General features: G+C 37.5%; 1 protein-coding gene and 1 long non-coding RNA gene across 8 annotated transcripts in view; one reads left to right on the forward strand and one right to left on the reverse strand.

Moving 5' to 3' along the window:
* Positions 1-1,230: 1,230 nt before the first annotated feature.
* The window catches only part of LOC122530189 (cytohesin-1), a 77,736-nt gene continuing 52,874 nt past the window's right edge, over positions 1,231-26,092 (forward strand). For 2 of the 7 annotated variants that reach the window (XM_043656934.1, XM_043656935.1), the window contains exons 1-2: positions 1,231-1,384; positions 4,577-4,650. In XM_043656934.1, the coding sequence (XP_043512869.1) occupies positions 1,306-1,384; positions 4,577-4,650 (153 nt within the window). In that variant the 5' untranslated portion in view covers positions 1,231-1,305. Of the gene's footprint in view, positions 1,385-3,758; positions 3,915-4,576; positions 4,651-10,636; positions 10,776-16,409; positions 17,402-26,092 lie in introns of those variants that run through there. The other 5 variants (XM_043656936.1, XM_043656938.1, XM_043656937.1 and 2 more) reach the window with 5 other exon arrangements.
* Positions 13,001-14,240, reverse strand: LOC122530192. Its single transcript, XR_006306922.1, has 3 exons — positions 13,737-14,240; positions 13,366-13,667; positions 13,001-13,300 (listed from the first exon to the last, which is right to left on the reverse strand). It is a non-coding gene; the product is annotated as an uncharacterized LOC122530192 (long non-coding RNA).

Genomic DNA, 26,092 nt, shown 5'->3' on the forward strand with positions numbered 1-26,092 from the left:
TTCGAAATGCATTGTAAAATGTTTCAATTACTATTTTTTTATTGTTGTCGCTACGGGACCTTAGTAGCAGACAATGCTTCATCTTCCAATTTTTTTAAAATATTGCGTGAAAAATATGGTTTTAAATTTATTATGACATCTACTATTTTAGTAATTTCCTTGGCTATTTTCTTTAGAAAATAAAAACTTTAAAAGAATTCGCTTTTGTCTATAGTCTATTTATTATTATGTTCTATATTTACAACTATATTTTTACCTTGACAGTTATTTTGCAGTTATACAAATTTGAAGGACAGAAGGAAGGAACTATTACGTTACCGTGCTATTCATGCAACGTTCTCTGCAATTTTTGCTTAGTTCAGTATTGTAAACTGCACAAACATCCGTCACGCCTTGTGTTGAACAAATTAATATGATAATTGCATTGCGGAATGAATACGAAATATTACTATCAGTCATTTATAACTTTAGAAAACGTAATATCACGTGTCTGCAATTATAAAACGTTTTGTAAGAACATGCAATGAAATGCGATGAATCATGTAAGAAGTTACATAAATGTAAGAACTATGACAATCGTCACAGTTGACAAAAAATGTTAAACTTAAACTATAAGGATATGTAATAAATAAAAATACAAAATTATTTCAATTCAACTCCATTGACATCTACTTCTACTATCTATTCGCATATTTTTGTTTCGGACTGTATACTGTATTGTAATAATTTATGAATCTGGATCTATAATATAATGCATGGATTTTATATGCAATCATAGTCGCAATGCAGGCGTTAGTGGTTGCAGTAGGTGCAGGAGCAGCAATTTGAATAGAAGTTGGTAAATTAATTATCTTCGTTATCGCGTGTTGATAAAACAGCAATAACAAGAAAAAAATTTTTTATATATTTTTGATCCTTTTATAAAATATTTACAAGTACGTTGATCTTATTTTTATACGCAAATTCAACATAGCAAGCAGCGTTTTAAAGTTTTCTTTATTTCTTCAAAAATAAGTATGTAACAGTACATTAGCTTTGTAAATATTAAAATAAATTAAACGAATACTCGAAACGAGTGAAATTATTATTATTCGGTGAATTTTCCGTGAGATAATTCAATTGTGCAAACGTCGATAAAAGACGAACACTACTGTGCTGTTAGTTCACGATTGATCCTCGGCACCGAGGAGGGCGCTCAGATCATTTAAGTCCAAGAGTAATCAGTACACAGTGAAAATGGCGCCGCTTGAGTGAAGGTGGGTGATTCTGTGCGTGCGTGCGTCCGGAAAGTGCGTGTTTTCGGAAATGTGGCAGGATCTGGACGGTCTGGGGGGTGCGGGAGTAAATTCTGGTGCTCACCAGCTCGACCAGTTCGGCACAACAGGTAAGAAACCTTTTAATAAACCTAGTACAATCATCTGTACGAGCGCAGTAACCTGGCAAAAATCTAGGTTTTCTCTGTCAGAGCGCACGCGCTCTTTCCCTTTTACCATTGTGTACATCTCATAAACAAAACGAAATTTTCTATCGCTCGAGAATATCTATAGAATTTGTTAAACACGGATTCTCGTCTTGTAGCATCTACCGTATTGGATGAAACGTCGTAGAACGTTTGAAATCTTTTAAACCTTGTAGCTTCCATCTGTCAACAAAAATGCAGCTTCTCATAGCATCACAGAGAGAGAGAGAGAGAGATAGTGAGAAGGGAGGCAGAGCGAATGGAGGAGATTGAACGGCCGAGTAAGAAGAGATTTATTGGAATTCTAGAATCTCGCGGAAACAATTTTACATTGTTACCCACTGGTAAATATCAGACGGTATTCAAGAGAAAAGTCCGCGTACTCGACGATACCGATTATCTTTATTGTTTACATTCGTGTATCTGGAAACAAAATATCTTGGTGAATCACGGCGATTACGCAAACTCGTCGTATCGTGTGTTTATGGTTCAATCACGATACATCATCACGTTGCCGACGATTTCGTTTCAGGATGATCTTTTAACCTCTTGCGGTGAAATAACGTGTCACGCACGTCGAGAATATCTGGCCCGAAATGACAATATCTTCTCAGTTTTAAGTATACTGAAATATAACCCAGGCAAAACAAGTTTATTACTTCTTACAATTAGTAATTTCTATCCAATGATATGCCGATAAATTCAAAAAGAAGGCGAATTATTTTTATACGGTTTGGTCACTCGTTATGGTCCGCGAATCAGTTACTTAGCGCAAGAGGTTAATTAATTGATATTTATCGGGGGCAATGTATCAAGAGCATTGCAACGAAAATCCACGAAAACCCTTCCGTGATTTGTGGAGCAAATCGTTATTGGAGCAAACGGTTATCGACCCCGTTATGCGTTCCTCGTGCCATTGACGAAGCAACAGTTTCTAATTGTTCCGCTCGGCCACGTAACCTAGCCTAATCCGTGCGGCGCGATTTGCCGTTCGTCGCGCGAAAGGAAAAGGTTAGCGTACCCCGTTCGAATTGCATAACCTCGCGCGGAGGTCGAGGCACGGTACCCCCGAGGATCATACGGTATCCCCGTGACCGTAGCGCAGGTGGCGGAACGCATTATGAATGGTATATGAAACTCTCAGCGTACGAGATTTCCTCCTTCGTTTCTCCTCCCCTCTCCTGCAGTATTTTCATGTTCGGAGAACTCGTCGGACGAGCAGACAAGTTACACGCCACGGCCGCCGTTTTATTCCTCATACTATCATTCCTACGCTCTGATTCAATTTCCTTTTTTTTTTTTTTTTTTTTCTCTCACGTTTCTTCGAAATTTCCTCGACGTTCACCTTTAGCATTTAATTACACTGCGTACGAAGTATCAAATTATAGGGGCACGTGCCCAATGTTCGACAAGAGAGCTCGCAATCTAAAGTTCGTGGTGCTTAAAGGTTAACGCTTTGGGAGTGTGGTGTAGAGTAGTGTATTTTTACCGCAGCATTTAAATTGCTCGCACGTCCGTCGTTAGTAATACTATTTAAGCACGGTGTACAAGGTGTCCCGTAATCGCGACACGATGCGAGAAGTTGAATGACCTTTTATTTAAATAAACGGGTATAAAGCGATGAGTTTAAGAACTTGGAAAAACTGTTTCGGATGAAAGATACGCGTGTCGATGAACTTTACGTGAATTCAACTACTTTACAATACACACTGTGTACTTCCAACAATCCTTTATGATCGATGCTCCTTCCTCGTTATCATTATTTTTTTAGAACGATCGATACAATGAAAGATCCATGTCTACTAGTCCGCAAGCGCACGTGTGTAACTGAGGCGCTAATTATAGCGATAAAGTGTCCTAACAATATATATATATAACGAATATAATGTCAGAGTGATGTTGCATTAACGAAGAAGCGGTATTCATCTTTTGCTTGATGCACGTGTTTATAGTGAAAAAAAAAAAAAAAAAAAAATACAATGAAAAAGTTATAAGATACGAATCAATTAAATTAACGTTTCTCGATCGATTGTGCGATAATAAAAAGATGTACAGCGATGCGTGGGATTTCTCTGACGATAGATCAAAATTTGCGAAAAGCGGCTCAAGGTATTTATAATAAAAAACTACTTGTTTGCCACTTGCTCCCCTTCGAGGCCTAATCCTATTTATTCAGTGCGTGTACCACGACCGCAGCCTTAATTCGAAAGACCTATTTTTAGATCTGTCGTTAAATTGATGAGTTAATGAGGCCCCCTTCCTCGGGTCCTCACTGGCATATCGAGGATGCGCTATTGTGTTCGAACGCTGCTGCAATCGAGACCGGTCGTCGTTCAATCAAGTTCACGATCAATTATTAATCGTTCGCGTCTGTTTGTTTTAATTGGCTCGCGTACGAGCGTCTGTTTCCGTTTTGCACGCCGACACGCCGCGAGTTTCGAGGAATGGAACGCTTGTAAGTCGTTCGCGTGTGTAACAAACGAATACCTGTCCGTCGAACGCGGTTTAGCATGAATTAACGCTGAAACGTGTATGTAAATATACCGTGACACGTACGTACCGCAGTTTAAATTACTGTCAAATTGTTACGACGTGCATGGTGTTTCTATCTATCGATTGTAAACGATTTCTTCGTGTTTGAAAAAGTTTGTAAACATTCAAGGTAAAAAATAGAATACGTGCACCAACGTAATATTTTTAATAGATTCTTTTGGAACAGAGCTGTGTTACACGTTATTATTTTTAATACATGCAAAGATGAAATATCCGAAACCCATCGTTAGGGATATTTTGTCGTTGAAACAGAACTTTCGGTCTATTCGATGTTTTAACTTGAGAATAAAAACGTCCCTTTTCTTTCAAAGACACGAGTTAAATTTTTATCGTTGGTTAAATTTTTCTCTTATCATTAGTTAAATTTTACCTTTCGTAAGTAGTTGAATTTTTATTTAAAAAAAATTTTATTATTAAAATTACTTTACGATTCGAGAATTTGACTTCGCCGCAGTTAAATACTTCGGAATGATAAAAATTGAATGTCCTCTGGTTCTTTTGTACAATTTTTTTTTATGCAATTAGCGAGTGCATGCAATAAGATTGCTCTTTTCTGTTGCGCAGAATTGACGCCAGAACACCAGAAAATTCTAATCGACATCAGACGAAAGAAGACGGAGCTGCTGCTCGAAATACAAGTGAGTCAATTGTTTTCGTTTCCCATGCTCTCTTTTTCTTCGCTACTCTTTGCTCTAAATACGATATCGCGTGAGAAAGAATATATTTTTCTGCTTTTATCCTTTTATCGATGTCGCGCGATATAACGAAACTTTAGAGCGTTTTCGTCGTTCTGCTTGACTTTTGCCTGTGTTTATCAAAGAACGTGCCTTATCAAAGCCCAGTTTGTACAATCTTTTGCCGATGTTGCCATCCGAATCTAAAATGTTTGCTCGGCGGGAAAATATTTCGCGTGATTTTCGCTATATATTTCAACATGAAACTCGAAAGTTTCGATGATTTGTCAGTAAAGAGTGGCCAAACTTCTCTTCTAAGTATCTCTGTAGACTTTTTGCTATCGTACTTATTTCTCTACCATTATTACAAAAAGAAAGAAGTATTTTATTCAACATACTTGATTGTATATAATAATACACTATTGACACAATAATACGTAATGTAGATCAATAACACAGTAATAAACATAGAAGTGAGAGACGAAAGAAGATTGTCGATCGCTGTTTGAACAACTAAAAAAATGGACGTGTTAACTTATATAATCGGAATTTGTCTTATCGTTGTTGAGTCTTTAAACGTTTAAATGCTATTTCTGACGAGTGGTTAAAACGAGCAAATTTCAACGATGCGCATCGATAGTGTGATAACATAATGGAAAATTTTGAAATTCATATGTATGTGTGCCCTGTTGCATTTATTATAGTCATTCCAAAGAAAGTTGACGATGCCGTTGTCGTGAACAATGAACGTCGTGATCACGTTAGAACAACGATTCAGTTTCTCAGCTGGCTCTCTTGTAACAAGCAAAGAATGATCTCACTCGTCAGTTTCTTCTAACAGAATATGAGTCATCGGCAAATATGCTCTAAATACTTCTTTCGGTAATAATTCGCGTTAATTCGCGAATCAAAAACAACGTTGCCGCTGTGAAACTTCCGGGAAGCATAATCATCGATTTTTATCGTTTCTCGTGTCTAGAGCAGGTGTCTCGGTGCCTTCAACCCTTCATTCTGTTTCTCATTGTACCGTCAGCTGTCTTTTTTTTTTTGTACCCTGGGAATTTTCGAAAGATAGAAAACCGCGTGTCGGGAAACAGATCGTTTTTTTTTTTTTTTTTTTTTTTTCGAATTTATTAATCTCGTGTAAAATGATTAAAAAGTGCAGTAATGACATAAAGAATTGAAAGTGCTGGAAATTAAATAAATCATATACAGCGACTCACGAAACACACTTGTTCAGTTTGTTAATAATTGTAAAGGAAATAATTGCAAATTCGTCTTTTCGAAATTCTAATTCCAATAAGTGGAGTTCTAATTTTAAAATAATTATTTATAATATAATGTAATAATATTATATAATTATTGTTATATAATAATATAATATATAATATATATTAAATATAATAAAATAATTATTTATAATATAATATAATAATATTATATAATTATTGTTATATAATAATTATATAATATATATAATATTATATAATTATTGTTATTTAATAATATAATATATAATATATATTATATATAATAAAATAGTTATTTATAATATAATATAATAATATTATACAATTATTGTTATATAATAATTATATAATATATATTATATATAATAAAATAATTATTTATAATAAATAAAATCAGAGTTCCGTATTTTCATAAACAGTATATTGACAAAACCTCCCAAAAATTCTCACTCAATTAAATATATATATATATAGATCGGGGGAAATTAAAATACGATTTTTGTCATTTCAATATGAACGTATTTTATTCGTCGGTGGAAAAAAGAGGACTTACTTAAGTGTCCCTGGTGGAACAATGGCTTTTCCCCATAAACGGTTGTTTAATGACAGAGGCAATTTGGCGGAACAGCGGACGCGCATCGAGCACTGATTCAGAGTGGTTCATCCAGTTTCTCCGTATCTATTTCAACGTTCGTTTTGCTTCTCGGCGTGTGCTTTTTAAACAGACGCGTTAACCTGTCGTTGTTGCATCGTGTTCTCATTGTCCTCCGAGGTAGACAGAGCGGGAGTCCTCGTTCGTAGACAAGTCTCGGGTAAAGACTGGTCAGATGCTTTCTCCTTTTCTTTTTTTCTTTTTTATCTTTCTCAGATCCATCTATGGAAAGAGGATCTTGAGATCGAGCTTAGACTTTTACGATAACTCTGCTCTGAACTTAGCCTTGTTCAGGAAAATCCTTCGTCTTAATGTTTTCTTCATCTTACACTCGAGGAAATCTTTCTTTCGATCGTATTCTTTACCATATTTAGCTTTGCTTTACTACTCTTCCTTTTTTTTTTTTTTCCATTTGTTGCGGTGTTGAATATTTATGGAATTAAAAGGCAGGACTTGTGTATCTTCTGAAAATAATTCTAAGTTAGAATTGCAAAAAAAATTGTGATGTTTCTAAAGGCAAATGCTATTTTATCATTTCGTAGGCTAACGTTTAATTTTTACTACTTTAAACATTTCAAAGATCTTTGAAAAACCTGTGATTCTTATTACTAGTATCTATTTTAAAAAAATACTGTTCGATCGAAGGTTTTGATATGTCGAAACTTAATTAACTCGATAAGGACATCGACGAATGAAATTAAACAATCATATTTCAAAAAAAAATCGATTCGTTCTATTAATTTTTTTTTTTTTTATATTGCATATATTGTTATTCAAAAGAGGGCCTATTTATTTTATCTTTATAGCGGATGTTTTCACCGGGTGAAAAATGAGTCTGGGGGTGAAAATTGTGCAAGGACAATAGGTTGGACAGCGACAATGGAATTTTTAGAAACGGGAATGTTAAATAGAGGTACAACGTACGTGAATTAAAATCACTCTGCTGAAACAAATTGCATATGTGTGCTCCGAAAAATGTGGTACACACGAGTTACATGTCCCAAAGTGGCCATTGAAAATATGAAATATTAAAGATATCAAAACATTGATAATAATAATTTTCTAATGTTTCAAAATTTTTTTGTAACACACTCGAGTTAAAATTTTATATAAGATTGATTTTTAGAATACTGTGCATCCATTCAAAGGTAATACAGAGATCGTGGATTTGAAAAAAAAAAAAAAAAATATAGAAAAAATTGTACAAAAATTGGGTTATAATATTTGATACGAATCAACTATCGGAAATTCTTAAGGAATAAAAAATCTGGAGAGTATCCGCTCATTGGCAACTAAATGACTTAATGATACAAGTTAAAGAAATAAAACCTGTGTTATAGATTGTTTTTCTAGCTTTATTCAGTCTGGACAATTGGCGTTTCTTCTATCTTCTTCTATCGGTAACAGTAGATTTCTTTTATACGGTTCCTTTACACTTACCGCGAAGCGAACTATTATTTCTTGAGGGAAGAAAGACGTATTACATCGAGGAAATTGAATATACGACGAATTGCTTTGCCACGGAAACTCATTACGAGGGGAAACAGGTTCCAATGTCTTCGGCGAAGACATAAAACGGACATTGGAAAGCAACGAGGTAGTTTCCAAGTGGCGTCTGACGGGGTCGTGCTAGATAATTAGCAACGTTCAATTAGTAATCGCGATTGTCATCCAAATGCCTTGCCAGATGGCAGTGCGCATCACTCAGAGCAACCTAAAATATCGATTATAATGTAAAATGAGTTTGTATCTTGTCACGTGAAGTATCTATCGTGAAATATTAATAAACGTAGTCAATGAAATATTATATAATATTATATAATATTATATAATACAATTTAATATAATAAAAACATAGTCAATTTCATGAATTCAAAGATCTAATATCTAGATGGAGATTAACAAGTTTGAGTAAGTTTGGACAATTCTGTGGAATTGAAAAATTCGCAAGTTGAAAATTTATAGATACTTTTTAATGAAAATAATCTTGTTAATGAATATTTGAATGGTAATGCAGTTGCTAGACCTCTACATTATCGATCATTTGGGTTCCCTTACCACGAACCACGAGGGCGCCACGTACACGATTCTTTCTTATATTTGAAAATATTAAATTACAAACTTCTTTCCTTATTGCAAAAGGCAATTTGATTTTAATTTGAACATGGGTGATCAAGTTTATTTAAACAATTCGGATATATCATTGAATAACACAAACAATTATCTTCCTTGTAATTACTCTGAATTACAAATGTAATGGCAAAAATATTAATTAATTTAATTGATTTCTGAACCGGTATCCTCAGAATTTATTAATGGAAATTCCAAGCCTTTAGCATCGAAGAAATTTGAACCTTGAATCTTCAATAATCTATCGCGTGTTGTTATTGTATATAACTTTAATATATCATATCGAGTTATGTAAACGAGACTTGTTAACAAATGACGCAGTAAAGTCTCGCGTGTATCTTCTTTCATCGTTTTTTTATTCGAAGTTCCTTTATGCTGAATTGCGTTGTAAGATACGTGTTAGCCAATTGAACGATTACCTAAAAAAACTTCCAACGTCTATCTATGTTTGGTGCTTTAGCACGCGTGCATATCTGTCTTCATAAAAATTCCAGGATGTCGTTTTTACGATAAAACGTTTCCGTGGTAGTTGATAGAGTTCTTGTTTACTCGTATACTCGTTTCGTATCATTTCTATAATACAACAAACTCGTGTACACATGGTTTTTTTATACTGCAATGTAGTTTTATAGACTGACAAGCGCGCGATAGAAAATAAATTGCGCAACTTGCAAAGTCAATTATATACTTTATTATTTCGGTAAGGCGTAATTCAATATTTTTTTGTACGTGTTACTGTTTTCTTCTAATTTCATGGAATATATGTAAGATGTACTCATGTCAATGTACAGGGTGTTTCGGGTTTTTCCCGCCAAACTGCGACAGCTTATTCTAGGGACCAAAAGAAGAAAAAAATGTTACACGAAGTTTGCGAATTAACGCTTTGTTACAGAGATGTAATCACAAATAGATACTTAGTATTTTACTGTGAGTTTCAGTATTTCAGTCGTTCGTTTTCTTTGCACGAGCCTGTTTCATAATTGGAAATGAGTGTCGATTTTTATCTTTGGCGTACTTTGAAACAAAAGGTTTACTCGAAGTGGCTTCATACGAAGATCTTGTGCAGCGTATTAAAAAATGCAGCTATTGAAATGTAACAAGATACTGAGACACTCATAGAGCAATAAATTCAGTTTCTCATCGATGTCAAGCTTGTATCCGTGCAGAAGGAATCATTTTGAAACGAGACTTTAAAAACTAGCGAGCAATTATTTATCATTATTTGTTTATGTCTCCTTAACGAAGCGTTAATTCGCAAACATCATGTGAAGAATAAGCTCTCATCCTTTTTTGGCTGGGAAAAACCCGGGACACCTTGTATATGTGTTACATGCGTTGCATTTAAATGCTGAGCAGCTTTCAAACTGAAAGCGCAGGAACTTAAAAATTAGCGCCCTGTCGGCCAAACATGAAAAATTGGCCGCGAGAGAACTCCAATTTTGGCTAGCGTTGACACTTCGCGGGTTTCGCCTTTCGTTTAATGTAATTAAACGTAAATCAAGGTATGGTTCACTCGCGATAACACTCGTAGGGGCTCTGTTGTAACCGCAACAAGATTGCATCTATCAACAAACAGTCTTGTATGTACGCGCCGCGTTTCGCGTTACGTTCTCTCTAATTACAAAGACCGGCGTGCGAGTGAAATTCGACATCTCCAAGTTATTTTCATCGTTTCGATTGATTTCGCGCGTACGTCGTTTCATTCACTCTATTTCGCGGGTTGATGAATGAAAACGGAGGGAACAAGCGTAAAACGTGATCTCGACGGAGGTGAAAGAAAAGAAAAGAAAAGAAAAGAAAAGAAAAGAAAAAAAAGGGGAAGATCGACTACGTGTAGTCGGTGAACGTCACGCTTGAAATTTCTCCGGTGGTTCTCGCGCTCGTCGGTCTTCTTAAATGGATTTAATCGATTTAGCAGTCCGTCGTCTGATCCACGTGGGTCCTGACCCTCGACATCCATGACGTCAAGCTCTCGTCGCGGCAGCGGACGAGGATGGTTCTGCTGGTGGTGTTCGTGCTCCGTTATCTGGTTCTGCCCTGGCAGACGTGCTCGAAAGGTGAATTTCGTTCTGATAAGGCTTGTTTGTATACGATTTAATGATGCTATATTCTATGTGTGTGTGTGTGTGTGTGCTTGTGTGGTTTTCTTACTGACAACGCGCTTTCAACATCACATTACTGTAACCATTATTTTAACAAATTGATATTTTTACTGTAACATTGATCATTGATTCGTCAACGTATCAAAGTGCATTTAAAGAGATACAGAGACAGACGCGATGCAGTAGTCAATCAATTACATATCATATTGAGAAACTGAAATCGTCTAGAAGAAATCGTAAATATTTGGTTAACTTTGGAGGTCATTCTCGAAGTTGTTTGTTGCTCCAACGATGCAAATAGAATCATTTCCTTGCGCAAACGAGAATGGCGTGTGTCTCGTATAATTTCATCGATGATTGAAACGACATTACACAATCCTTGTAATTATTAATTCATTAATAACTAAATTCTTCATTTGTGTATTCATTTGAATCTCTCGTCGAGGTCTTTTAATCTCATTTTTGTTGATACCAATTTGAGAAAATAGTAAATGAACGTAAACGTTCCGGTACAGAAATAACCGTTTACAGCTGGCATTTGTTTCGAAATCATGTTGGTTAAGTAGACCTGTTGATTTCAGCGTTCTTCGCTGATCGATTCGCATGGAAACGTAGAAAGTGCAATTCGCACGCGAAAAATATGAAAAGCGAGGAATGGGAATTGGGCCAGTGGGTCTCGAAACTCTCGCGATTTTATTAGTCAGGACGAATAATAGATGCCGAAGAAGAAAAAAGAAATATTTTCACCCGCGTTATCTCTGACTCATCTTGCGTTCGATTCTTTTTTCCGTTTTCTCCGCGAGAGTGCGCATCAGAGTTTCGAAAACTTTCCCTCGACTTCGCTCGCGATTTTCTTTCATCTGATCGTATAATTTGACTTCACACCTTGTTACTCGCCATAAGTTTCAGAAAAGAAAATTAGAAAACTTCGTGTATTGAAAACGGTTCTCAGAATTAACAGCGGTGTGTCACGAAACTGTTCTTAAATCGAACTTCGAAAGCTTTCTCGAACTTGAAATTTTCTTGATTCTACAATCGATTGAGTGTTCCCTAAATTTCAAGATATTTGAGTTTTATGCAAATTGTAATTCTTGTGGCTACCTATTTAAGGTTGATCCAGTGGTGTATGTAAAATGAAAGATTTCGTAACTTGATCTTTTTTTAACGAAGCAAACGATCATTGGATTCGGAATGTCTGTATGTAAATCAGTCCAAGTTATTGTTGTCGGCATGTTACTTAGAAAATAACTAATTGCAATTAATTGTATTGTTTCCACGATGAAAAAAAGTTGACTAAGTGATATTGCTATATCTTCGATGGACTATTTCTTTGATTCAGAAACACCAGAAAATTTCGTGTTGAAGATTGTTGGAACAAAATCGATAAAATTGTATGCAGACGAAACAATGTTATCATCGGAAGATCAGATATCCATTTATCTACGATTTGAATGGCTCGACGATGACGGTTTGATTATTTCTGAGAAATTGTATTGCGCGACGATATAAATAATTATTCGTATAATGAAAATGGATCTTTAGCAACCGAGTAAATTAAAACGAAAAGATATTTCTCCAAAAATTAACAATTCAAGAATATACGATAACTTTAGCAACCGAGTAAATTAAAACAAAAAAGTATTTCTCCAAAAATTAATAATTCAAGAATATACGATAAATATTTCTCACGTTTCTTCGTTAAAGTTACGAACCAGTTCAGTGAAGCCATTTCTATTCATGATCATTTAACCCTAACTAAAAAATAAATTGTTAAGTGACAGTGAACATCTATGAAGGAAGTTAACACATCAATGTAATAACTAGTACATGTGCTTCGCAGTAATGTTAATAGGTAACGTGAATCATAGGACGTATCCTTCTAGTGATAACCTGCACGATATAGCATTGTTGTAAATTAAAGTGGTGCCGATTGAATAGCTGATACCAAGAGTCCTACGCATCAGAGTATATAGTCTATTTTTTTTCAACTTGATCGAATTGAAAATTTTAAAGAGTTAGGAAATTTGTAAAATTATAAAAAAGTTTGATCTCTTGATCAAGGTGACTTAAAGTAATGTTTTTATTTTATTGATATACGTATTATCGTATTGATATACAGATCTTACGCAGATTCAGTCTTCTTATCTACGTTACATTTTGACTAAATATAGTAAGTAAATAAGTACAGTAATTTTGCGAGATGTCGCTTCTTTGAATAGTCATCACCATTCCTGCCTCTTCATTTTTTTTCACCGATATCATAATAATCGAGTGAGATATTATTCGAAATTTCCCAAAAATACATTCTCTTGGATACTGCGTAATTTTTATGCCAAACAGACCGATTTATACCAATGTTCTTCCTCTGATACGCTCACGTAAATAATTTTCCATCGATCGAGAAACAAGTTGAAAAATTCGAATAATATTTGGAAACTGTGCTTGGACCGTGTAAATTGTTGGTTGGCATATGACATCCCCTGGGATTTAAAGAGCAAAATTCATTACGCTTATGCGTGCATTTTCGTCAAATAACTACACTGACCTGCACTGTGTGTGCGAGAATTGGCGTGTTTTCATAAATTTATTGAAACTTGTGAAGTTGCTCGTTAATGGATCATTAGCATCGTAACGCGTGTGGTTGAATAATTTTATTGAGAAAGTAGATTAGTTTATTTTGTTATTTTCTGTTAGCTAGACTGTGTCCACGATTTTCACGTAACTGGAAACTTGCCAACGGAATGGTAATAATCGCTTTTGTCATTCAAATAACTCCTCTTTTGGATGTACTTTTATTTATCTCAAGCGTTTTACTTTGTTTAGCCGTTTCATTGTTATTCTGTCATTCTAATTGAGATTAATTACTGAAAAGTGTACAGTTTTATTTATTTTGAGTAGCAAACATTTTATTCATACCTTTTTACCGTTTCGTTATTTATGCTTCATTGAATTCCTCCTGTACTTTCGCTTATACCGAGATGAAAAATTGCCATACTATAAGAGACGATCATACAATGCAAGTATATGCATACGCATTATACATTCTTATTATTTCTGTACTGTAGATACTTGAGAATCATTCAGTACAAATTAGGAAGACAAACATCTCGTCCGTGTAGTTTTCTATCCCATGTGTGTAATCACTATGCACGTACAATTTGTAAAGAAAAATATCAAATGTGAATTTTCTGGCAAAATGTAGCGCGAGCCGAGCAAAACAAGCTGGAGTAAGTTTGGTTTGGGGGGGGGGGGACATGCGCGCGCATCTGCGTAACCGTCACGCGATAAACGCGTGCACGCCCGCTTAATCGTTTGCGGTGCAGCTGCAGCAGGTGCAACGAAACGGCGACACGTCGTTGAATCGTGGTTAAATACTGTGATCGATTCGTCGATTCATCGTTCCGAGACGATCGTATCGTCTGAAAGTACATACCGAATAAAATACGCGTGTTCGCTAGATTGTGGATGTTAAGATGCGCGCATAATAAGGTTAGGACGATGGAGCGAGAAGAGGAGGAGGGGGGGGGGGGCGAATCGTCAGCCGATAAAGAAGAGAGCAAACAAAGTTGAACGTTCCTTCCGTTCGCTTCTGGTCGTGAATCACGCGAAAGGAATGCAATTCTTTCCTCCGACGAGCAGATTTCGTAGCCTGCGATTCGACAACGAATTTATCAGCCGCGTAAAAGTGGAAACCGTATTAGAGCGAGGGTGATATCGTTATTTACGAACGTGGAATAAGTACGTGGAAATACGGTGCCCTGGTATTTACATTGTAATTCCGGCGACGGGTTTTATTCGACCCGCGCGCTCGATTTTCCACGTAATTTTGAAAATACGTGGTGATTAATCAACGAGCTATTTCATTGCTAGCTATTGGAAAAGCACACGCCAGCTTGTACTATACCAGCGCTATAACTATATTTCTGCTATTTTTTCGTTGTAAGATAGTAACGAACGAATATTTATGTGAATTGTATCTGTACAATTTTCACAGTACATGCAAATTATTATTGACCCTTGAATCAATGGGGTTGAAGATAAAAAAATTTTATCGACTTTTTTTTCAACTCGATGCGGTTCAGCGGGCATTTATCAAATTCAATAACAAAGAGCAAGAGCGAAATGTTTTTATTTAACTTTAATCTTTTCGTTGTAAATAAAACGTATATTGTATATATTGAGACTCGCTTGAGAGATTAATGGATGAGTCATTTTAAGTAAGAATCACTTAAGCGTAGTAGCCGAAGTAATGCGAAAGTTGGATGAAATAACTTGTCGAAGGAGCCCAGACAAGCAGATAAAACGGTCACATTGAACCGTGGCCTGTCAACGCCCTGCTTGACACTCGACCGCCTCCAATTGATAAGCAGTCGGCGAAATTTCAGCCTGTCCCATTCTCAGAAGCATTCTTTTCACGAATAAGTACGCGGCGAGCGTCAAGTGTCCACTTGGTGTTGCCTGCATGTTCGAAATCTGGAAACACAAATAAGTTCAGCCGACCACAATGCACATTGGAAATATAGTTTTTTAATGATGTACATCTGAAAAATTCTTCTCGAATATAGGATCTATATATTTTTTTAGACTTATGCGAATAGGCTGCAATGAAACATCAAAAAATATCTTCGAATATTGATGTTTTTTGACTCTCAGTATATCGGTGCAAACGCATCGCGTTATAATCATGGACTTTTGAAATAAAATTATCGAAAAAAATTACGTTTTTTTTTTTTTCGAAATCTCTCGAAAACGAGGAGCTATTGCACGGTGCAATTGAGAATTTTCTGCGGCTTGCGCGTGTGCGTTCGCTGCTTTTTAAACCGTACTTCATCCATAAAGAGTAGGATCGGTTTGACCTCGTACGAGAACCCAACGCAAACGCGCGTATACTGTAGAGACTGATCCTTGCAATTGGAAGTTGCTCGTACTTCATTTTCACGATGTGGTGAAAAAAACTCTCGGCATAAAAAAAAAAAAAAAGAATAAAAACGCAGGTCGATTCAGAAAAATTCTACTCGCGTCGGTTTTATTTTTCCCGCAGGTGCACCGGCGCAGGATGCAACTTTGTACATTTTTTTATTCGCATGCTGTCCGCAGACGTCCGTGTTTGTACATCACGTGTAAAGAAATTTTTAGTTTTTAGGTTATTCCTAATACCCAAGTAAAAATTCTCCGAGCACTTAAGAAAATAAACAATTCGTCAATACGAATACTTTGTGAAAAACAAAGGTTAATGCGACTGATTGAGATTTATGCGTCTGCATATTATCGCAGTACGTATCGACTACCAAGTACGGTAACTTGATAAAAAGCATTTCATATTTTTAATTAAGCAAGAATTTAAAGAAAGGTACGTTCAGCTCTCGCGTTATTTTTGTATAGATAAATAAGAATTCGTGAGGCGATTCTAATAATATTCCCTATACGTCTTTATTTAGAAAAGAAAAAAAAAGGAGCTGCGTGTGTAAGCTATCCCAGTTACGAGAATCAACCAACCTGTATTCACACACGCGTGGCTGAGTTCACGCTGCGTCCACCGCGAGGCGCCAGCGCGTTTCCAGCGCGACCGTTTACTCTACGGTCGTGAGTCGCACGTCAACCGCTGAATGAGGTGGGTCGTTCTTCACCTCGCAGCATCACGTTACCGACAAACTGATATAAATCTCGTTCTCCGGGTAAAATTACACCAGTGTCGAGACGATACGTGTTGTCGTTTTAGAGACTCGACCAGTAAGCGCGTGAAACGTTAGTGCAACGATAGTGTTTTTTCAAAGCGCGGGAAAATTTAAAAATTGTACAAAGTACATCCTCTCGTGTAATTGTTGTTGTTGGAAGTTATCAATCAAAGGTTTATCGATCATTTAGAAAAGATTTTACCTTAAACTGACATTTCACCAATATTGTTTAGTTCTATCGAAACAGAGAAACAAAAGATTCCTGATCAATAAGAATTTTCAAGACGTGTCTCTAGACTATCACGTGGTATTGGTTACGCGTTGGTGAAACAATCGATTGTGGATCGATCAAGAGATATTGATCGAAGGAAATCGCATCGTCTTTTATTCAGAGCTGTCGAATACGTTCGAGCCCTGAATAACGTTACGATCTCGTGTGTCGATAGTTTCCTTCGAGATATTATTACGCCCGCGACGCGGCGATTATTTTCGATCGCGTTAACGATCCGTTAACGATTCAGAGACGATTCATGTCAATGTCAGCCTCGAGACCAAACGATCACAGTGTCGCATGCAGCGCGTGGTGTCAGAAAATGTGGTTCGGTTGTTCCTGAAAGTATCATGATCCAAGCGAAGTGAAGGGGGCCGAGTGGAACGAATTCCATTGGTTTGTGAGAAGTTTGGCGACGCGGACTCGCCGTGCCAAGCATGATTTTCACCGGTCGGTCAGTGGACGCTCTCGACGAAGTTCGCGGTAGCAACGTGCAGGCGGATAACCGTCGGGACGTTAGCGCCGTCGCCATAGCCGCAGGATGGTTCTCCAGTTTGCGCAGACCCGGCAAAAGGAACAAGAAGGGCTACCAAAAACAGGCCAAGAGCGCATGGGACCTCAGCACATTATCTATGGTTAGTTGAACGTTTTGTCTGGGCTGCACCTACTTTCGTGAAACGATTCTTCGCCGAGGCTCGATTCATTCCTTTGCCTTAACCTCCTGCGCTAGCTGGTTCGCGGACCATAACGAGTGACCAAACCGTAATAATTCGTCCTCTTTTTGAATTCATCGGTATATCACTGAAAGTAATAAATTTATTACTGAGAAATTCATTACTTTATTATACCGAGAAGTAATAAATTTATTATTCGTTTTGTTTGGGTTATATTTCGATATACTTAAAATTGAGAAAATATTGCAATTTTGGACAAAATACTCGATGTATGTGGCACAAGTCATTCCAACGCAAAAGGTTAAATATCGGTCTTTTTTTTTTCTTTCTTTCTTTCTTTCTTTCTTAACTGGTTGTTTTGTGCTCCAGTCCCTGGGGTTTTTCAGTAGCCTTGTAACCTGCATTTAAATATCGGTCTTTAATATTCCTCGAGCGATTTATACGGTCCGTTTTAACACTTTCCCGGCGGGATATTTGAAATGACAGTCACGTGTAAGGAATATTATTTTTATATATATATGTTATAAATAATTGTGTAAGTTTTGTTATTGTAGTATTCTAATTTTATTAATGTACTATAACAATCGAACCCCGATCGACACGACTGATTTCAGACTTTCGTTTCAATTACTTGAAAATTACGGCTGTTCTTGTCAAAGTTTAATATTAATTTCTGTTTGGACAGAAGCACGATTGCGTAAATGTATTGCTTATTCATCGTTTAAATTATAGTGCGTTTATACGTAGAATATTTCGATGAACAGTTGTTCTAGTATCAACAAATATTTTCATTCATTAATTTATATTAATATCTTTGGACAACCAAAATCAAGTATGTACACGATGATATGTATATGTGACGTCCGCCGTGAAAATGTTAAGTTCTCTTACGTCAATTTGGCGAGACTGTCCATTTTTGAAAGATTTTGATTTCATTAAAAATTGGTCAGTTTCATTCGTATTACTCACATGTACATAATATACAGTCGTGCGAAGAAATGAAAAGAGAAACATAAAGTCCGGTATTCGCGCCTGATGTGTTCACGACTGACTTTTAAACGTTCCCGCCAATTTTCGAGTCGTAAATATGCGCTTCGATAATCAAAGCATATCGCTACACGATACTCGATACGTATATGATGTACGAAGTGCAGTTAAATCTCCTGTTAACGTGCTTTGCCGTTTATTTATCTTGTTGAACGTGCGAACAGTTTCTGTCGAGCTTAAGTTTGTTTAGTCGATCGAGGAAAATCGAGATGTCTCTATTTCCATAGCATGCAACGCATGTACGATATTTAAAAATTCTCGCAACCGTGATCGCAGGATTTTATGGTCGCTCGAGTTTATTTGAACAAAGTCGAATTTGTTTAAGCCAGCAACTATATTCGCGTCGCGTAGAGAAACGCGGTAAAATGTTGAGGTTGGAAAAATTGAAACAGAACAATTGATATCCAGCCCCGACGATCGGTAATTGAGAAGTCGCCAAAAGGCGCTCTCTAAATAAATCGGAGACGGTATTAAGAACAGGGAAACGATGTAAAATAGGAGTACGGTGGCGCTCTGAAGTTGGCTGACCAGCCAAATTTATTTCTAGGGACTTAATGCCGGTGAATACTTGTGTACTCACATTCAAGCTTATTCCCATTTCTACGAGAATAAATTAAATTGTGATTTATTCAATCATGGAGATTGACACAATTTTTGAAGTATGGGAGAAGTTTAGTTATTCATGAAAAATCTGAAACTATTATTTACATTTCATTTCTTGAAATTCATTCAAAAATGAAGATCTGTTGAATCGCGTAGTGTTTGTGTTTTAAATGTAACTTATTTAATCAATAAATTATTTAATAATTAATTGTTCTTTTTTTCGAATATACTCGATATTTAGGTAGATGAAATTAGTTCTGTTATGCTCTAACAAATCGCTAAAGATATTTACGCGCAAACGTATAAGAAAAAATAAAAGTACCATAATTTCTACGCTCTTCGCAGGAACGTGATTCATTGGCGAGACACAATTAATAAACAGTTTGAATTAACACTCTGGTTTTTATATCGTTCATGTTGTTTGACAACATGATTCTAGATACACGCTACGTAAACAATATTTATTTGCAATGCGAGTGGTACCTACATCTTTAATGTACTTTGCAAAGTGTACATTAGTTGGTGAAACAAATTACTCATTTTTATTCATTGCGCCATTGCGTTGCTCTTTGTAAGAATAATATATAACCATGACCAATGAAGTTTCGATAAACATTTCTACATACCATTAACATGGCAGAAGATGACGGATGGAGATTATAGAGTTGTATGATCGACCGAGACAAATAGATAAAAATTTATATGAGCATTTTTATTGAAAAGAAGACAACAACGACCTTTTTCTTCAAGGGAACTTTATATCTACCTATAATTATATTACCTATATATAATTATATTATATATAGATAATATAACCTATATATAATTATGTTATATCTACCTATAATTATATTACCTTCCGAATGAATGGAACGAAACGAATTCGAGAAAATCGCGCCACTGCCAAACAGTTCTATCGTTTACAATGGCATCGCGCTCCTGTCGCATTCCTGCACGAAAATATCATTCCATGACGTTCCTGACGTCATAAATCGAAGATCGTACAGACGAAGCAAGTCAGGGTGACTTATTTATAGAGAGAATCAAGATACGAATGGAGTTTACGCAAATAGACGTCCATTTAATGCAGGGTTGCTTTGATCGTTGAGCTAATCGTAGAAAACCGCATTTTATTCTTCTCTTTCATTACGCGACTCATTGTCATATTCTTGATATTTCACTCGCAGTGTTAACGATTGCTTCACTCTTTTCTAATCCACGGAAGGCCAGATGAATATTTGTCAGTTCCACGTAATTATGAGCAGAAACGTAATCTAATTACACAAGTAATTTCTGATTGAAATTGCAGAAAAGGTTTGCACGTGCAACGTGCAATGTATACGCAAAAATCTTTTTTACGATAAACGTTCAAATACTTTGGTAGATGGAAAGGTATAGCTACCCTTGCTCTATCAGCGGTTAGAGGCTATCAATTTTTACGGTCGCGTCAAATCGTGTGCTCGCACGTTGAAGAAATTTATCGGGATGACGCGACCTTGCAAGCACTGCTGCTGTGAATTGCAGGCGTAATGCGAGCGCGCTTCCGTGGAACGATGCTTCCCAGAAAGCTTCTTCCCCTATCTCAAAAGACCCGGCACGATACACCTGTGTACGTACATACTTCGGTGGCAAACAGCAGGAAAGCGAAAGAACCGTAACAACGTGGGTGTATACACGCTTATTGAGAATTTACGCCGACCTAAATAGCCTGGAATCCGTAGGATCTCGAGTCTCGCGTAACAGACATGTCGAATCGTACGTCATTGAATATTTCGCGGCATGCGGATTAATCGGAAGCTTCCTCGATAAGGGAAACAAGAGGAAGAGAAAAAGCCTCGGCTCTCCTTTGTTGCCAGTTTATAGATTTATCGGGTATATCGCACGGGTACACGTGGAAATTGCGTAACCATCGTGTCGTTACGTGGCACGATCGTACACTTTGTGATATTAGTTATTCAGCTTATTCGGCAATATTTTTAGGTTAATGGGGTAACTCGGAAAGAGAACGATCCGCGGGGAATAGGACAAGCGACGACTGCTCCAAAGGAAACAGAGAAATTCTCTCCATTTTCTTTTCTTTTTTTTTTTTTTTTTTTTTTTTTTTTTTTTTTGTTCTATCTTCCTTTTTTTATTGCTCTTTGTTGGCCAATGATGTGCCTGCGATCAATGAAAACTGTCGCATTTATTCGTCGCGGCGCGTGACTGTTAAAGCGCCGAGTCCTCATAAATCGTCCGACAGGAAAAAGTGTGTCGATCGATTTCCGAGTTTCGCCGGTTGGACGTCGTTTTTACATAAATTACATTTCGCGACGAGCCAATAGTGCCATTGTTACGCGCCACAGCAGTACAAATATGTATTTCGGCGGCGAAAGTCGCCGTTTTTTTTACACGTGTAAAACACTGCACGCTCGTGGTCGGTATGTGTGTTGGAAAAAATAGTCGGATCATTTACTCTGTGTTATCTATCTGCCGCGTATATCGCGGGTGTTAAGCCATTCAACAACATTTTAACGTAGTCTAGTGTAGCAGACACTGGCTGTATGAAATGATCGTTGGGCAGGCTGTTAACTCCTTTGTCAAAGAAGGTGACAAAAACAGGCGGTGGAGTTTGTGCCGTTCATAGCTTGTGACGTTAACCTCGCAATTCCACGACAAATTAATCTAACTCGAACGTGAGCACGATTATATCTTTAGACTCGATCAGTGTATCGAGTTAAGAGGCAATTTCCGCGTTTGAAGTCGATCATGTTTCGTCTTTGCTCAACGCCGAATTATGTAACATCGGGGATGTAAATCAAAGACATTAAAAACATACATATCTGTAAGTTAAAGTTGCATCTCGCGAAACATATCAATTCACGTTTAAATGACCGTCATTTTAGCTAAAATTGCCGATCATCGTTTAACTGATCATTTTTTAATTCGAGGAACGTGAATCATCGCTGCTTCTCTCAACGTAACGTGCGTTCTGGTAAATTTTTTGTAGCGTAACGTCGCGAATCATTCGGCAAACAGATCGTAAAAGCATCGAAATTTTAACTGCTTCGCAACGCGTGAAAATTTTATTGCCATTCCGTTAGCACGCGTTCTTATCGGTAGCCACGGCACCTGACGATCTCCCGCTTGTATGGCTGTCTACCAGCGCAGCCTTAATTACTCGTTCGACGTCAACAGTTCCACGGTATCAGCGTCGATGACATCGTTCCATCATCGGCGATGATGACATATTACATAAGCCGACTCCAAAACGGGGTCATTGTTATCTCAAATGTCTAGTTAAATATTCACAAGGATTCGAAATTTCGACAAGTCGATATTTAGATCGTCAATTTAAATCTCTCTTGCAAACGTTCTCTGTGCGAGAATGAAAATTTTCCAGAGTGATATGAGAAAGGCACTGGTATGTTTCATCGATGGGGCAGATGATTTATTTACTAATCTTCCAACGTTTCCATCTTTGTTACATTTTACCTATTTGTCGATTCGTCGCTGTCCAATTTTATCAGAATACCACGAATAAAGAAGAAAAGAGGAAGAGAGAGAGAGAGAGAGAGAGAGAGAGAGAGAGAGAGAGAGAGGGAGGGAGAGAAACGCGGTGAACAAAGGGAACAGGTTCTGTTTTAAGCGGCGCGATTCCTCTTTCCGCATCCGCTCCGTTTGTTCCGCGCGTTTTGCGACCGGCACTCGTGGATATCTGGGTTATACAGCTCCTTTTTGGACAGCAGGCGGGAAAAAGAATGTCGCTAGGTGCAGGCTATAGCCTGGTGTGCGCCGCGTTGCAGGAGAATGGAACGTGTAATTGGGTAAATACGTGAATAGAGGTACTCGGTAGCGCGAAGATGGTGGTGTGAGAAGAGGACGCTCGAATTCGAGGAAATTGGAGCACTAACGTCTAGAGAGATAACAACGATAGTTCAAGATAGATACGAAAACGACAGAAGGAAATGAATGGGTGATGGATAAGGAAAAACGAATGGACGATGTATGAATGCTTTAGAGATGGAAAAACGACTTGCGCGAATTTGTAGATTTCGACTCGTAGATTTCTGTGTAAAGGAGATAAAGGGATTAAAATATGAAGAACGAAATATGTAGGGAGGTAAACACCGGGGAAATTTCGAAGAAGCGTGCAGCAAGAGCGGAGGAAACGAGTACAGATTTAAATGTGACGCGACGCAGGTAAAAATGTCAATAAGCATGGATCAAGACGAGGAAATAAATAGACTGTCGAACGGATGATTTGATCATCTTGGGGCCAAGATCTTCAAGGCTAAGAGATCGTATATGGTACGACGATATTTTCATCAGATTGTACAACGGCAATAAAGCCGCAAAAAATAATGACGTTGGCGCAGCGTAGTGTGATACGCAGCGTTGACGTATCAAGTGTGTAATATATACATTTCTACGTTGTTTCCTATGACAACAAGCAGACGATCAATCTGTTTCCTAACTACGTTTACGATTTATTCTAACAAGACACGCTCCGTCTTCCCTAACGTTTCAACTCTTTGAAAATGAACTGCTTGAAAGGGACGCGAGCTTATTTTACAAGGGCTTTCGGCGAAGAAATCCACCATTAATCGACGTGTTACTCGGGATCTGGGAATTTGCATAATTCCGGCAGGCTGTGCAAGCGGCCGAGGGTGATTTCGTCTGGACAATATGCCAGCAAGAACGTATCGGTCGCGAAGGGAAAATTATACTTATCTGCGGAACGCACGTAGACGTGTTTACTCTAGCGGAACACGTGTCAGTGGCCAGGTCTAACGCGCGGCATTATATTTACAGTGGAGACGTATCGATCTGCTTCTGCTTCGTATGCATACCGTGTATCGACGGCCATTTCGGACCGCGAATAGACGGAAGTGAACTAAGTATGACCGGCCGATTCTCATGCGGCCTTTAACCGCAGGCAACTGATTGCGGACCATAACGAGCGACCAAACCGTGTACAATAATTCGCCGTTTTCCTTTTGAACTCGTCAGATATCACTGGATAGAAATTATTAAGAAGTAATAAATTTATTATTTGTTTTTGCCTACTTAGTTATACTTAAATATACTTAAAACTGAGGAAATATTGCAATTTTGAAACGAAAAATTCTCGACGTGCGTGGCACGTCATTCCAGCGCAAGAGGTTAACCACTGATTGCGGACCATAACGAGTGACCGAGCCGTATAAAATAATTCGTCGCTTTCTTTTTGAACTCGTCGGTATGATATCACCGAATAGAAATTATTGAGAAATAATAAATTTATTACTTATTTTGCTTATTTTGTTTTACTTAAATATACTTAAAACTGAGGAAATATTGCAATTTTGAGACAAAAAATTCTCGACGTGCGTGGCACGTCATTCTAACGCAAGAGCTCAATCACTTGCGTTGGCAACCGATTGCGGACCATAACGAGTGACCAAAACTGTATATAACAATTCGTCGTTTTCTTTTTCAACTCGTCGGTACGATATCGCTGGATAGAAATTATTGAGAAGTAATAAACTTATTATACTTAAATATACTTAAAACTGAGAAGATATTGCAATTTTGGGACAAAAAAAATTTCAACGTAAGAGGTTAACCACTTGCGCTGGCAACTGATTGCGGACCATAACGAGTGACCAAACCGTATACAATAAATCGTCGCTTTCTTTTTCAACTCGTCGGTATGATATCACTAAATAGAAATTGAGTAGTAAGAAATTTACTATTTGTTTTGCCTGGGTTATACTTAAATGTACTTAAAACTGAGAAAATATTGCAATTTTGGGAAAAAAAAATTCTCGACGTGCGTGACACGTCATACCAGCGCAAGAAATTAACGTTGCGTGCAGTAGCTTGCGAACCTGAAGGTGTATTTTCGCGTTCCTATCCCTTTAACCCTTTCACCGTGGTAGAAATTACATTAACAGAAGATCATTCTTACGGAGAGCACTTGCGGTGAGTTTCGAATGATTTTTCGAAGCAAAATATACAAAGAGAGCTTCGCGTTCTCGTTGTTAACACGTTAACTCGTGCAACCGACCTTAGTCGCGCTAATTGTAAGGGTATAGTGTACACAGTATTGCTTTCCATCGAGCACTTAATGGATGGTTTTAATGTCGTTTACCAAGCCGAAGCTTCAACACACGCGCTGACCTATCAATTTTCAAGGTTCACCCTCTCTAAACGAAACTAAATTAAACTCTGTTGTGCGTACAAAAACGGGAAAGGATCGACGAGTGGAAGTATATTACACGAGTCGTAAAGGGAGACGGGAACGTGACTGTTTGCAATTCGTGGAGTCATTCGTCTTCCATATTTGCAGAATGCAGATGGCTAATGTAATAATGCAGGATTGGCTGGGAAGATATATCACCGGAAAGATGCGATTACTCTGTCGAGACCAGTGCGGAATCGAGCGGTGGGAGAGCACTCTGGTGAAAGTTGTACCCGATCGACATTCGGCGTGTACTTATCAGTTAATTAAATCCGAGTGCTTTAAGAAAATTGATATTGGACGAATTTATCGGCGCGTAACGCGTCATCGTAATCCGATCGCGGTACTGTAATCGAAAAGCTAACAAACCTCGACGACTATTGTCGAATTAACGACTAATGGGTTCCATCTGCTGAACTCGGCCCTCTTCGGCTCTATTTGCACAGTCGATATCGTTATAATTGTTCGTTTTTCATAGTTGTTTTTGAAGAAACGAGAAATCGTTTGCGATAGAAGCGCGGAGACCACTTTGACCCGGTCAGCTCTCTCTCTGTATGCAATTAGATCTCGATGGTTGATTGATTAGTTGGTCCAGTTATACGAGCCTCTCCTACTCCATTTTATTCGATTAAGCTTCTGCGCAGTTTACGGTACGTTAGGTTACTTTCCGAGTACATTTCATGATATTACCTGACTCGGCCCTCGTTAATTTCAAAAATATTCGCTCGGTTTTCAAACCTCGAATCAATAATTGGATCCTGTCATAGGAAAAAAATAAGAAAGTCTTGTTTTGCAAAAAA

This window comes from Frieseomelitta varia, unplaced genomic scaffold (assembly GCF_011392965.1).
Source record: "Frieseomelitta varia isolate USP_RPSP 00005682 unplaced genomic scaffold, Fvar_1.2 scaffold_331, whole genome shotgun sequence".
NCBI lineage: Eukaryota > Metazoa > Arthropoda > Insecta > Hymenoptera > Apidae > Frieseomelitta > Frieseomelitta varia.